This window comes from Papio anubis, chromosome 10 (assembly GCF_008728515.1).
Source record: "Papio anubis isolate 15944 chromosome 10, Panubis1.0, whole genome shotgun sequence".
NCBI lineage: Eukaryota > Metazoa > Chordata > Mammalia > Primates > Cercopithecidae > Papio > Papio anubis.
In genome coordinates, this window is record NC_044985.1 from 35,951,170 (window position 1) to 35,965,398 (window position 14,229).

The following is a 14,229-nucleotide window of genomic DNA, read 5'->3' on the forward strand; positions in this document are numbered from 1 at the left end:
AGTAGCTGGGACTACAGGCGCCCGCCACCTCACCCGGCTAGTTTTTTGTATTTTTTAGTAGAGACGGGGTTTCACCGTGTTAGCCAGGATGGTCTCGATCTCCTTACCTCGTAATCTGCCCGTTTCGGCCTCCCAAAGTGCTGGGATTACAGGCTTGAGCCACCGCGCCCGGCCTCAAATGCTTTCTTTGCCTTGCTTCGGTGTGCACCTTATACAAGCTTTCCCCTTGGGCTCCAAACCACCCGCCGTCTGGCACTGCCTGATTCTTGAATCAAACTCCTAAAATTTTAAGTGCTTAGGTTTATCTTTTTTCTTTTTTTGAAATGGAATTTCGCTCTTTTCTCCCAGGCTGGAGTGCAATGGCGCGACCTTGGCTCACTGAAACCTTCGCCTCCTGGGTTTAAGCCATTCTCCTGCCTCAGCCTCCCAAGCAGCTGGGACTATAGGCGCCCGCCACCTCTCCCGGCTAGTTTTTTGTGTTTTTTAGTAGAGACGGGGTTTCACCGTGTTAGCCAGGATGGTCTCGATCTCCTGACCTCGTGATCCGCCCGTCTCGGCCTCCCAAAGTGCTGGGATTACAGGCTTGAGCCACCGCGCCCGGCCAAAATTACATAATTTTAAATTCCACCAAATATACTGCTTGCAATAAAAGATAATTAGTTTCAACACTACACCACTTTTTTCTCCATAATTCCTAGTGTTACCAAGGACAGCAAAATTTTATATTTTATTCTAACTGAACACTAATCTGAACAGATTTATTTAATATTCATAAAATATCTAAAATTCATACTCATGGAGTTTGAGGGTGGGAAGGGACCTTACAGATCATCTACATATGATTATATTGAATGAACATTTTGTATGGTTAAGCAAAGTGAATAGAAAGAAAGATTTAAATACAACTCTCAGAGTAGAAGTGTTTTTATTAAAAAACAGAAATACAGGGCTGGGTGCAGTGGTGCATGCCTATAATCCTAGCACTTTGAGAAGCCATAGCAGGCGGATTCCTTGAGCTCAGGAGTTTGAGACCAGCCTGGGCAACATGGCGAAACCCCACTTTGACAAAAAAATACAAAAATTAGCAGAGCATGGTGGTGCTCGCCTGTAGTCCCAGCTATTCGAGAGGCTGAGGAGGGTGGACAGCTTGAGACCGGGAGGTCAAGACTGTAGTGAGCTGAGATCATGCCTCTGCACTCTAGCCTGGGTGACTGAGTGAGACCTTGTCTTAAAAAAAAAAAAAAAAAAAAAACCCTTGTTGGCCGGGCGCGGCGGCTCACACCTATAATCCCAGCACTTTGGGAGGCTGAGGCGGGTGGATCATCACGAGGTCAGGAGTTTGAGACCAGCCTCACCAACATGCTGAAACCCCGTCTCTACTAAAAATACAAAAACATCAGATGGGCGTGGTGGCACCTGCCTGTAATCCCAGCTACTCAGGAGGCTGAGGCAGGAGAATTGCTTGAACCTGGGAGGCAGAGGTTGCAGTGAGCAGGGATCTAGCCACTGCACTCCAGCCTGGGTGAAAGAGGGAGACTCTGTCTCAAAAAAACAAAGCAAAACAAAAAAAACCTGAACTACAAATTCCACAGTTCAAACACGCTTCTTTTTAAGGGTCAAAGTAACAACAGTTTTCTAATTTTTAGGAGTACATGCAGACAAATAAGTCTGGGGCTACTTCACAGGCTGATTATAGCACAGTGCTAAGCACACAATAGGCTTAGTCTCATAAAGGACAATTAGCTTTATTTTGTCCCAGGGACGCAGACTGTAAGCTTAAGGGCGGGCAATAATCTCAGTATGGGTAGCAAAGCTAAGGTAACACCATTCCACTTCACAGGATTATGAATAAACAGTTCTGTAACTTCATCTTAATAAGGGTCTATATATTCCCATTCTGAAAATCTAGGAAAATTAACACATATAATTATAAAATTAGCACAGCTCCCAAAACTTACCTTAAATATGAAGTTTGAGCAGGCTGTGTTGTCACTGAGGAATTCACATTTGAAGGCAGAGATCTCAGTGGACCAATCTGATCGGGTCCTAGGCTATAGCTTTGGGCAACAGTTACTTGGTGAATGCTCTGACCCATATAGTTTCCACCATGTGATTGAACTGGATATGTCTATTAATCAGAAAGAAAAAGTTGATTCACGAATCTCCCAAACATGTGCCTAATAATATATTTAAAATGTTAAAAGACTTAAAGGAAAGAAACTATGTCTTTGGGAAGCAATCTGATTCTACCAATCTATCCATCTTAGAACTCAAAGTGGTGAGCTGTCAAATCACAGTGCCATATCTATGGAAATTTGATTTGTTTGGCTGTTCTTTTATTTTTACAGAGAGCTGGGAGAAAGACAGGTGGTATACTTTTAAGTAGTGGATTGCCATCTATCCAGGTTGCCTATTACTCAGTAAACATGTCTTGTTGTAGAGCCACAGAAAACTGTACACTCCCTTGAAGGGAAGCCCACCATCACTTAAAGTCACTATAAGAATGATAACCTTCTTTACCCTCATCCCAGGATGACTCATCCAACTCCTTCCTAAGAATGAAACTTAAAAGAACAAGCTGAAAAAGAAACGGTATAAGGATGCCAGGGCTTCCCTGGCAATGTCTACTTTATCTCTTACCTTTAAGACAAACAGGACAAAAGTAAGGAAGAGTTATTGGTAAAAGACATGTATCCTCAGGAAAGAGCAAAAATGGTTTAGGTCTCTTTGGACATTTATATGTGCCCTACTTATTTTCAGGACAACAGCTCCTTAAGGACAGGGTCTACCACCTGTCTACTATATATAGCATCAAAACAATGCACACATTTAACATCATATCATACCATAATGATCATCAATCCAGTTTTAAATTAAGCTATTTTTTAAAGCAAAGACCATTTATCTGAAAATTTAGAATGCTAGAAATCCCAAATAAGCTATATTAAGTACAATCACATTACCTCCTTAGTAGACATGTAACAATCTACTGACAATAGGCTGAGACTGTGAGAATCAGCTTCTTCTGCAGTTTAGGGTTCCTGAGTAGCCTACACAGATACAACTAACTTGTTACCCCAATTGCTTCTAGTAGAGATGTATTTTTGTCAAATTAGAATAGAAACTTTTGAATATTTCAAATGCTCGAGTGAACAGTGTAGATACAGATTATGTGAGGAATCAAACAGAAAGTTAACTTTTCAGAGAAATGAGTTGTGCTTGGCAAAACGCAGTAAGTAGAATGCAAGTAAACACCAAAACCTGACACAGAATAGCAAATAACCCTTTACAGACACATAAAAAAGCCAACACAGTTTTATCATACAACGATGCAGACACTGCTTTTTGTCCCACTTTCACAGCAGCAGCAAACAACTCTGAAAACAGAAGCAAACTGAGTAACTCCCAAATGTCTTTTGCAGCCAGAAATCTTTCTTACCCTCCTAATTTTCAAAAAGATCAAGGCATGGCACATTTGATAAATGTATCTTGTCTGACGTGACAGTTACCATAGTGACTATTCTTTTTTTACTTAACAATTATGTTGTGTCAAGTCATCTAAATTATTCACCCACATTCTACCCTTTCTCCTTGGTGTCTCCTTCACATGTACCTTTAGATACCAGTGTTCATAAATTAACATGCATTTTGCTCACCCAAGCTCATTCTGAATTCAATTGGCTAACTGGCTGAAATTTCAAAATGCTTCTGAATGGGGATACTGACAAATATAAAGTATTCACTTCATATGGCAAGCACACAAAAAAGGTGAAAAGTACTGGAAAAAGATGGCTTACGGATGTTCATGGATGGCTTATGGAGTCTGTACCTCCTAGATGTGTATCATATCTTTGCCATGCACAAATTTTTAACAATTTAAGTCATGCAGCTAAGTAAAGGAAGTATAAAGCATACTCTAGAAGTTCATTGTGCCTGTTAATAATCATGTGAGTCAAATAAATCTTTATGGAAATTTGTAAAGAAATGTTAAATCTTCTTGAGCAGCAGCAAAGTGTTGGTACCTGGGGAACTTCTGATATGCTAGGTACCATCCGAAATCAAAAGCTTTATACTCCACATTTACAAAAAGGATTTATACTTACATAAAAGATTTATGCTTTATACTTACAAAAGCATATGAAGAACCAGAACTACCCTCACATACTTAATGGTCTTTTCATCCATGTTAAAACTGAACTATAATGTATTTGTGAAATGTCAGTATCTGTCTAAGTTGTTCTGGTGAATGTTAATTGTTCAGTCAATATTTACTGAAACAATCAAAGATAAATTTTATAATTTACATACAAAAGAAATCTTAATACTATGCTGTAAAACACTTTCTTTTACTTTAAAACTTGTTTATAATTTAGAAAATGTTCTCAAAAAACATGCTCACCTGCATTGGAACCCCGGATGATGCAGGTGGGTAATGTGCTGGAGGGTGGAGCTTTGAATAGACTGAGTACACTGGTGCTTCATTCACCAATTTGTTATATAGTTCCAGAGCTTCCAGGACTTTTACATTCAATTCAGACAATTCTGAATGCTTCCTGGTATAGAAGAAAAGTATTATAATACTCTTCTAGTTTTTAGCATCTGTTTAGTAATATGAATTATTTTTTAAATTTAGCACAATTTATATTCATATATCAAAAGGCTATTTTATATTTAATGAAAGAATATTCACAAAGGGAAACTGAGAGGAAGAACTGCTTAATCCTTGTAATAGCTAGCCTGATACTAAGGCAGGAAAATAGGGTCTGGAGGCAGGGAATCTAAGGCTGTTTTTCAAGCTGACTTCTTGTAACTACACTGAAAGGAAAACCAACCCTAACTTTCCACACCTAAGTAACAAAAGGACCAGAGGCTGCTCCCTTTGCAAACTCCCCACGTTTTCTGTGCAGCAGATGGGAAATTGGGTGTCCGGAAAAAATCAGACTGATTACAAGTCCAGTCTTCGTTTGCAACTTTGTAACTTCAGCCTCTGAATGGCTGCTGTCCACAACCAGCCTCTGAATGGCTGCTCCAGCCTCTGAATGGTTGCTGTCCACAACCAGTCAGACTGACTGTGGGCGGAGTCTTCCTTTGCATACAAGCATAACTGTAACTTCTCCCTAGCCTCTAATTGGTTGCTTTTTGCAACCAATCAGATGGTTGCACAGCACTGTGACCTTTGTAACTTCATTTCAGCCTCTGGTTGGCTGCTTTCTGCAACCAGACTGATCGTGAGCTTCCACTTCATTTACATGAGGTGAGCATGAAGCGGCCAATGGGAAACTTCTAGGGGGTACTGTACTTGGACCCAAGAAGGTTCTGTATCCGGGTCCTTAAGCTGCTGCTCAGGCCCACTCCCACACTGTGGGGCGTACTTTCGTTTTCAATAAATCTCTGCTTTTGTTCTTCTGTTGCTTCGATCTTTCTTTCCTTTGCTGGGCATTTTGTCCAATTCTTTCTTCAAAATGCCAAGAACCTGGACAACCTGCAGTCACAATCCTCTACCAGTGACAAAATGACTTTAAAATATTAGGGAAAAGTCCTTTCCATGCCTCATAAAATTCAATCAATTCATAATTTTGGTGCTGAGAGAATTTACTTTCACACATTCCAGTTTTATTTTGAGAATTCAATTATTAAAAAGAAAATTCTCAATTTGGGTAAGAATCTGGGCCTGAATTATAAATCTCAATAAAAGAAAGTACCCAGGCAAGGCCCAGAACCTCTATGAAGTACACGATATGATGGAAATTTAAAAACACTTGTTAAAAAAAAAAAGAAATCACACACATTTTCATTTGTTTATATCCATAAAAATATCAACTGAAAAAAAAAAACCTACTTAAATAATTACCCTTGAAAATCCAAGTAAAAACAATGTGTAAGACTAGTCTCTACAGCTCGTTTGTTGGTTGGTTTATTTTGAGAAAGTAAGTAAGCCAATACTTTATTATGTAGTAACAACAAATCCAAATAAAAGCATCTTCAAATATGACCAAGAAGCTTCAGAGCAGACTCTTCCTACTTGAAACAATTTTGTCTGTTCCCCTGGGAGTAATAAAGAACTCTCTTTGCACTGTCAAATTTATAATAGTTAAGCAACCACTTTTCATCTGGCCTGAAACATCCACAAGCCTTTTTATTGAAATGTGGTTCTTTCTATATAAACACAGAGAGGCAACAAGCAGAGGCACACAGACACAGGACTACCAAGTAAACAGCCACTGAGTCCTATCAAGATTTGTCACTTTTCTTCTACTAGTCTTTTACGTCTGAACAACAACAACAAAAAGTTTGTTCCCTCTCTGGTAGGAATGACTGCATTAAGCAGGTCAAACTCTATTATCAAAAATAACAGTTACGAGCCACCCAGAAAGCTACAGAAATTAGTGCCATGCTAACAAATGCATAACTAAAATTTAACTGTAGGAAATCCACAAAACCCAGTATGTTGATGAAACAACAGAAAAATGCAGTAGAAAGACGTGATCACTGTGTTTGAAATCCCCTTAAAGATTTGAGACACAATCCCAGAGTAATAAGGCAAAAGAGCAACTTGATCAGATGGTAGAAAATTATCTTTGGAGGACAGGAGGAAATAAGATTAGAATAGTCTGGAACATAGTTAAGGCCAGACTATGAATCTCTCTTCAATAAATCTACCTAAACTTTTTTGGAGTCAATTTACATGTTTACTCAATATAATTTCTTAGGGTGATAAAATGCTACAAAATTTCATTCTGTAAAATGACAGAAATGAAATGTACAATTTAACTTTCTAACAGTAGAGTTGTTTTTCTCAGCAGGAATAACAAACGCAATGATCCATTCAAGGGAAAAATTGGTATTTTATTCATCTTTGAATACTTGACAAGGGTAAATAACAGTCAATAAGAATTTGTTGAAGAACAGGAAACATTTCCACGAACAGGAGCTGCATCTGCAGCTGTGGCCATGGAACAAGAAAAAATGCCAGTTGGCCTATTCAAAAACTGAAACTGGTAAGAAAACTGGTTAATGATTGAGTTCTCACTCAAAAAATTAACATCAGAATGGTCACTTTGATTTTTTTTTTTCTTTTGAGACAGGATCTCATTGTGTCACCTAGACTGGAGTGCAGTGGTGCAACTGTGGCTCACTGCAGCCTCCTTGACCTCCCAGGCTCAAGCAATCTTCCCACCTCAGCCTCCTGAGGAGCTGGGACCACAGGTGCATACCACCAAGCCCAGCTAATTGTTAAAATTTTTTTTTTTTAGAGATGGGGTCTCACTGTATTGCCCAAGCTGTTCTCAAATTCCTGGGCTCTGATGATCCTCCCACTTCAGCCTCCTGAAGTGCTGGGATTATAGGTGTGAGCCCCCACACCGGCCTCACTCTGACTTCTAATTCTTCTAGATCTTTTCCTTTAACAAAATTATTTTTATGAACCAAAAATAAGATTAAATTGTCATAGCTTCTGCCTTTTTTCATTATATATTATAATATCTGTTCATATCAAGGGATAATTATCAAGGACAATGATTTTCATTGTAGAATGTGTGGACACACACTCAGTCCTCCATGTCCATGGGGTCTGCATCCGTGCACTCAACTTCAAATTGAAAATACAAAACATTAAAAAAAATTGTGTCTGAACTAAACATACAGCCACATCTATAATACTTTTTAATCTTTTCCAGTTTGATTATTCACTAACCATTAACATCCTGCATTGAAACAAAGTAGATGTGTAAGGAGGTATTTAATGCTTTCTCTAAAATATGGCAAAACTACTGTCAATTGACACACAGGTTTTTCATTTCTTTAGAAAACACAACACATTTATTTTTAAAATGTCCCCTGGAACAAAGATGACAATCTCTGGTGACTAGGAAAAGTCCTGCTGCTACTGCACTTCTCTGGTAGAGGCAGAAAAGAAGTAGTTTCTGTTCTCCTTCTTATTTTGGCCCTATCTAATCTCTCTTTCTTGTGCTGTTTATATATTAATTCAATAAATACCACTAGAGAGGGATGATGATGGAATACCAAGCCCTATCCCTTGTTTTCCTTTCACTAAGGGTTCTCTCTCTGACTTCAGATAGAGAGCTGAGAAATAAGGGAGCAGAACCAAGTTAAAAGCTCAACCTTGAAAGTCTACCCTTCAGTGTTGCTGCTATTTTTAAAGGACAATAAGGGCCAGGCACAGTGGCTCATGCCTATAATCCCAACACTTTGGGAAGCTGAGGCAGGAAGATCACTTGAGGCCAAGAGTTTGAGACCAGCCTGGGCAGCACAGCAAGGCCCTGTCTTTAAAAAAAAAAAAAAAAGCTGGGTGTGAGGCTGGGTGCAGTGGCTCACACCTGTAATCCCAGCACTTTGGGAGGCTGAGGTGAGTGGATCATGAGGTCAGGAGTTCGAGACCAGCCTGGCTAATATGGTGAAACCCCGTCTCTACTAAAAATACAAAAATTAGCAGGGCATGGTGGCGGGCACCTGTAATCCTAGCTACTTGGGAGGCTAAGGCAGAGAATGGCTTGAACCCAGGAGGTGCAGGCTGCAGTGAGCCGAGATTGCCCCACTGCACTCCAGCCTGGGTGACGGGGCAAGACTCTATCTCCAAAAAAAAAAAAAAGAGAAAAAGAAAAAGAAAAAGAAAACTACGTAGGATAAAATTAAAAGAGCAATAGAAACAAAGAAATACAAGGACAAGAAATGAAAAGAGAAGACATGATTTAGCTTCAAATACTAGAGAAATTTCATTTTAAAATTTTTATAAGTACCACTTCTCATAAGAATTCAATTCTTGGCCAGGCACGGTGGTTCACGCCTGTAATTCCAGCACTTTGGGAGGCCAAGGTGGGCAGACCATGAGGTCAGGAGTCCGAGACCAGCCTGGCTAACATGGTGAAACCCTGTCTGTACTAAAAATACAAAAATTAGCCGGGTGTGGTGGTGCACGCCTGTGCTAGCTACTCAGGAGGCTGAGGCGGGAGAATTGCTTGAACCTGGGAGACAGAGGTTGCAGTGAGCCGAGATCGTGCCACTGCACTCCAGCTTGGGCATCAGCACAAAACTCCATCTCAAAAAAACCCCCCAGAAAACTGTTATCTTTAAATAAAAAGCACTTGACTCCCCAGCCATCTTGGCAGCTGCTCTTAGTTGGGGACCTTCCTGGACTTAAGGCAGGATAGTCTCAAAGAAGAGGAAAAAGTCAGTGGAGTTGACCAACTCTAGGCTCCAACTCGTTATGAAAAGTGGAAAGTATGTGCTGGGGTAAAAGCAGACTCTGAAGATGATCAGACAAGGCAAAGCAAAATTGGTCATCCTCACTAAAACTGTCCAGCTTTGAGGAAATCTGAAATAGAGTGCTATACAATGTTGGCCAAAACTGCTGTCCATCACTACAGTGGCAATGATGGGCAGAGCATGCAGAAAATACTAGAGAGTATGCACACTGGCTATCACTGATCCAGGCAGTTCTAATATCACTAGAAGCATGCTAGAAGAGACTGGTGAAAAGTAAGCCATGCAAAATTTTTATTCTTTTTAATTTTTTTTTTTTTTTTTTTTTTGAGACGGAGCCTCAGCCTCCCTAGAAGCTGGGACTACAGGCGCCCGCCACCACGCCCAGCTAATTTTTTTGTATTTTTTTAGTAGAGACGGGGTTTCACCGTGTTCACCAGGATGGTCTCGATCTCCTGACCTCATGATCCGCCCGCCTCGGCCTCCCAAAGTGCTGGGATTACAGACGTGAGCCACTGCGCCCGGCGCAAAATTTTTATTTAATAAAACTTGTCAGAGTTTATTGCACCACCTTGCTATAAATTTGTAAGAGTTTGGGAAACTGAAAAACAATTTCCATGAATTGTATAGTTCCACAAAAACTTTCCCTACTTTACTGTTTGCCAAAAAACAAGTGAACCCCCCAAAACTATACTTTTTATTCCTTGCATGAAAAATCTCACCTATCAATTTCTTCGAGTTTTTCATCTATCATTGGACCCATCTGTTGGCAGATATCTGTAAATACAAAAATACTTACAAACACAGAAAATCCAATTTAAGCCAATTTCAACAATTTTTAACAATATAGCACCAATATACAACACTATGCATAATACACAGAGATTAAGTTCATGCTAGAGAAAGACTACTATTCAGCACTACTACTGTACATTACTATCATGTGACCAAAAGCAAGGTCAACTTTAAAATAAAAATCTCATTATGTTTTCTTGAAACTATTAACTAAGTTGACAGACTGTCAAATCTGGAGTTATCCCAAAGTCTTAAAGACATCTAGAAAACTATGATTAGTTAACTAAAACAAACTTGAGCCACAATATATAAATTATGTAACCTTTGCCCATCAGATATGAAGATTTTTCATTTACTTAAGACATTTCAAGATTAAACAGTGTATTTCCCAATGTGAACACTGATACTATAAAGAGCACAATGCTGTATTCTATATTCATAACCAGAAGTTTCTTCTATAAAGATTTAACAAGGATTATTCATTTACCAGAGATTCTTCTCCCAAGGGATTTTTTTTAAAAACAAAAAAACACGTTTTAATTGTTCTCACATTTCTTAAGAGACTAAAAGACACATCAACATGCATCAAGTGACTACGTTACGAAGTTAACAATGATCATGTATAATTTTGTCCTTTAAATTCATAATACAAGAAAATTAAACAGGAATAAGCATTTTAAACGTTTTGACTCAATTTGATATGCTGTTATTTTTAATTCTGTCCTTTTTTGGACTGCAAAAATCTTCAGCCAATTTTACTTGTAGGCTTAAAGAAATACAAAGACTTCCTTTATGAAAAGGATTTGCAGGTTTATGACAATGCCTTCCGAGTAATATTTATTATTTTACTGTACTAGTCTGTTCCCCACCAGAGATTTCTAACCTCTAGAGGCAAATATAAGGCAGAAGAAACTGAAGACATTATGAATAGCTAAAACACTAAATAATATTAAAATAATATCTAATATTCACTACCTTCTAAATCCAAAAGGTCTTGGGAGTCTGGTTTTGAATCTGTTGGATCTATACTCTGAAGTACCTGCAGGGCTCTATCCATCTTATCCTAAAAAAGTAATAGGACACTTTTTAAAAACTCAAGAGTTTTAACTTCAGTGAATATGAAATTACTCTTTCCAAGCACTCTCAAAGATAGTACATTTAAATGTCTTGATAGTTTAACTATTAAACAAAAGAGGGACTCTACCTCATCTATATAAACAGGCTCAGGCTCTGATTTCTTAATTTCCTCCACATCATCATCAATTACATTCAATTTGTCCACAGCCGCTATAGAAACAAAGTAAATTTTAAGTTCCTCAGCATTTACTTCAGTAATTTTAGTTATTAATTTATAAGTGGCCTATGATTGTCCATAAGAAAAAAAAATAGAAGTCCTTCAAATATTCACCACATTTCATAATCAATATGTTATTACATACGTTTGGTCATTTATTTCACAAACATTTATTTAGAACTCATTATGTGCCAGGCATTGTTCAGGCATTTATACATACACCGGTGAATAAAACAGACAAGAATCTCTAACCTCATGGAACTTAAAATTTTAGTGGAACAAATGTGCAATATTAAAAGCAGCTGACATTTTAGGCATTTTCCTGAAAACTGAGAGTTACCACTGGGGTGAATAAATGTATGAGAGCAGATTATTATCTACCTAGCTAATTTCAAACTTACATCTATGAGTTCCTTCTACTCTTCCTTTCTATTAAAAAAAACTATTGCCTATATGAACAAAAAATAAAACTTATTTTAAGCTAACTTTGATAATAGTTAAAACAACACTAAACACAAAAGTTTTTCACGAAGGTTGAAAAAAAACTTACAAATACACAAACCCAGAAAACTATTTAAATGTTCCCTGAAGTATTGCTAGAATGTACCATATTTTAACAAAGTAAATTTTGGTAAAAATAAAACAACAATAAAAACCTACGTAGCCAAACAATTTTAAATCCCAACTGTTAGCCATTTATTTCAAACATATGGCTAACTTTCAAAGAACAGAAGTCAGCATAACACAAGGATAAGCTGAAAACCCACAATATTTTTTCCTGTTAATACTTTCCAGCCTATGTCAAGGGAGAAATTGCTGTATAGAATCCCCTGAGCATGATCTATAAAGTTATTTTTTAAAGGTATCTCCAATATTCCTATCTACTTAGAGAGTCAGATAAGAGGAATAAAAGTATAAATAATGGCAAAGTACTCTATATTCACGTCAATGAGTATCAACCTCTCACGACTTCATTTTTCTGAATGTATCACTCTACACATACAAAGACGATGTTACACATGATGCATAATGCTTTCATTTGAAGTTCTTTCTCCTGAACTGGAAAGGATTAGCACTGATATATCCCTCAGTGAGTCAGTGTTAAGGTCAGACTGTCCTGACTTTAGAATCCCGGCTCAATCACTTACTAGACACATAACTGCTCAGCCTCAGTGTCCTTATCTGTAAGACAGGGCAACAAAAGTAGCTATCTCACAGAACTGTGAGACTGAAATGCAATAGTACAAATGACTTAGCACAATGCCTGACAAATAATGAATGCTCAAAAACCAGTAACTATTTCTAATTATCATCATTAGTATTATTACAAGCTGTTCCTTTACACTCAGATCCCCCCACCTCCCTACCTGAATAACAAATGGAATGCTTTCTCAGCATCGTTGACAATGGCTAAAATGTCTAAAATGGAACTGTCTGTGGCTGCAGACTGACTAAAGTTCAGCAGATCTGAACCAGGAAGCTTAGTGGCTTGATTACATTACTTTATTATTGTTTCAAGCTCCCTAGGATCAAATCAAGGTGAGGAAAGGTCTAAAATTTAGGAGTACTCCTAAACCCAGTAATTATATTCGGCACTTGCCAACCACAACCTCCCCACACCATTCCCGCTTTGCCACTGTGGTTCACTGATGAATCAAAACACTCTTTGTACAGAATAGATATGAACTGCCTCTTACACTACACAGTTAGGTTGATTTAAATACTTGCAAAGTCACATATGATTTTATGCCTGACTTAACTATGTATGCTAACTCTCAGAAGATGTAAAATAAGAGGAAATATTCTTGCGATTGACACAGGCTAAATTAACCCCTTAATTCGGTTAAAAAGTAGGTTAGATTGTCATGCCTATAAAGAAATGATTTAAAACAAAAAGTTAAATGCCAATCTACTTTACATCCAAAACCAAATCATAAAATTTAAGTGAAAAAAACTTAAATAGATCTAATGTTCTCTAAGTTAACTTACCTGCCTCAGTCTCTACGTTTAAATTAGTTGTTACAAAATTGGATGGGAAAAGTCCTATTCCTCTGTGATTTTCTCCTTTCCACCAATTGGCATCACTAAAAATACAGTGCAAAAAATATCATTTGTTCCCCCACATTTTAATACAATAGCAAAGAGGAATTAAAAATTAAATTTAGCCTCCTTTGAATATATTCGTTTACATGCAGCTATAATTAAGTCATTTTTCTTAAATTTAGTAAATATTAAAAAGTACAAGTAAAACAAATATCCACATCCCTATATCTAAACTTAGAACCAGGCCAGGCACGGTAGCTCACGCCTATAATCCCAACACTTTGGGAGGCCAAGGTGGGCAGATCACCTGAGGTCAGGAGTTTGAGACCAGCCTGGCCAACATGGTGAAACCTCGTTTCTACTAAAAATACAAAAATTAGCCAGGCATGGTGGCGTACACCTGTAGCCCCAGCTACTTGGGAGGCTGAGGCAGAAGAATCACTTAAACCTGGGAGGAAGAGGTTGCAGTGAGCCAAGATGGCGCCACTGCACTCCAGCCTGGGTGACACAGCAAGACTCATCTCAAAAAAACAAACAAAAATTTAGAACCAATTAGCAATTCATCATTTGTTACTCTGGGCTTTAAAAAAGTAAGGCTGGGTGCGGTCATGCCTGTAATCCTAGCACTGTGGGAGGCTGAGGTGGATGGATCACCTGAGGTCAGGAGTTCGAGACTAGCTGGGCTAACATGACAAAACCCCATCTCTACTAAAAATACAAAAATTAGCCGGGTGTGGTGGCAGGTGCCTGTAATCCCAGCAACTCAGGAGCCTGAGGCATGAGAATCGCTTTAACCCGGGAGGCAGAGGTTGCAATAAGCTGAGATCACGTCACTGCACTCCAGCCTGGGGAATAGAGTGAGACTCTGTCTCAAAAAA

The 14,229-nt window shown here is 38.3% G+C and overlaps 1 protein-coding gene and 1 pseudogene across 2 annotated transcripts in view; one reads left to right on the top strand and one right to left on the bottom strand.

Annotated features, from left to right (window-relative positions):
* Positions 1-14,229, bottom strand: part of STAM2 (signal transducing adaptor molecule 2) — a 56,972-nt gene that overhangs the window by 5,802 nt on the left and 36,941 nt on the right. For both annotated transcript variants that reach the window (XM_009182236.4, XM_021923622.2), the window contains 6 exons: positions 13,298-13,392; positions 11,219-11,301; positions 10,990-11,077; positions 9,942-9,996; positions 4,400-4,553; positions 1,959-2,128 (listed from right to left, as the gene is read on the bottom strand). In XM_009182236.4, the coding sequence (XP_009180500.2) occupies positions 1,959-2,128; positions 4,400-4,553; positions 9,942-9,996; positions 10,990-11,077; positions 11,219-11,301; positions 13,298-13,392 (645 nt within the window). The remainder of the gene's footprint in view (positions 1-1,958; positions 2,129-4,399; positions 4,554-9,941; positions 9,997-10,989; positions 11,078-11,218; positions 11,302-13,297; positions 13,393-14,229) is intronic.
* On the top strand, positions 7,848-9,541 carry LOC108581479 (annotated as a pseudogene).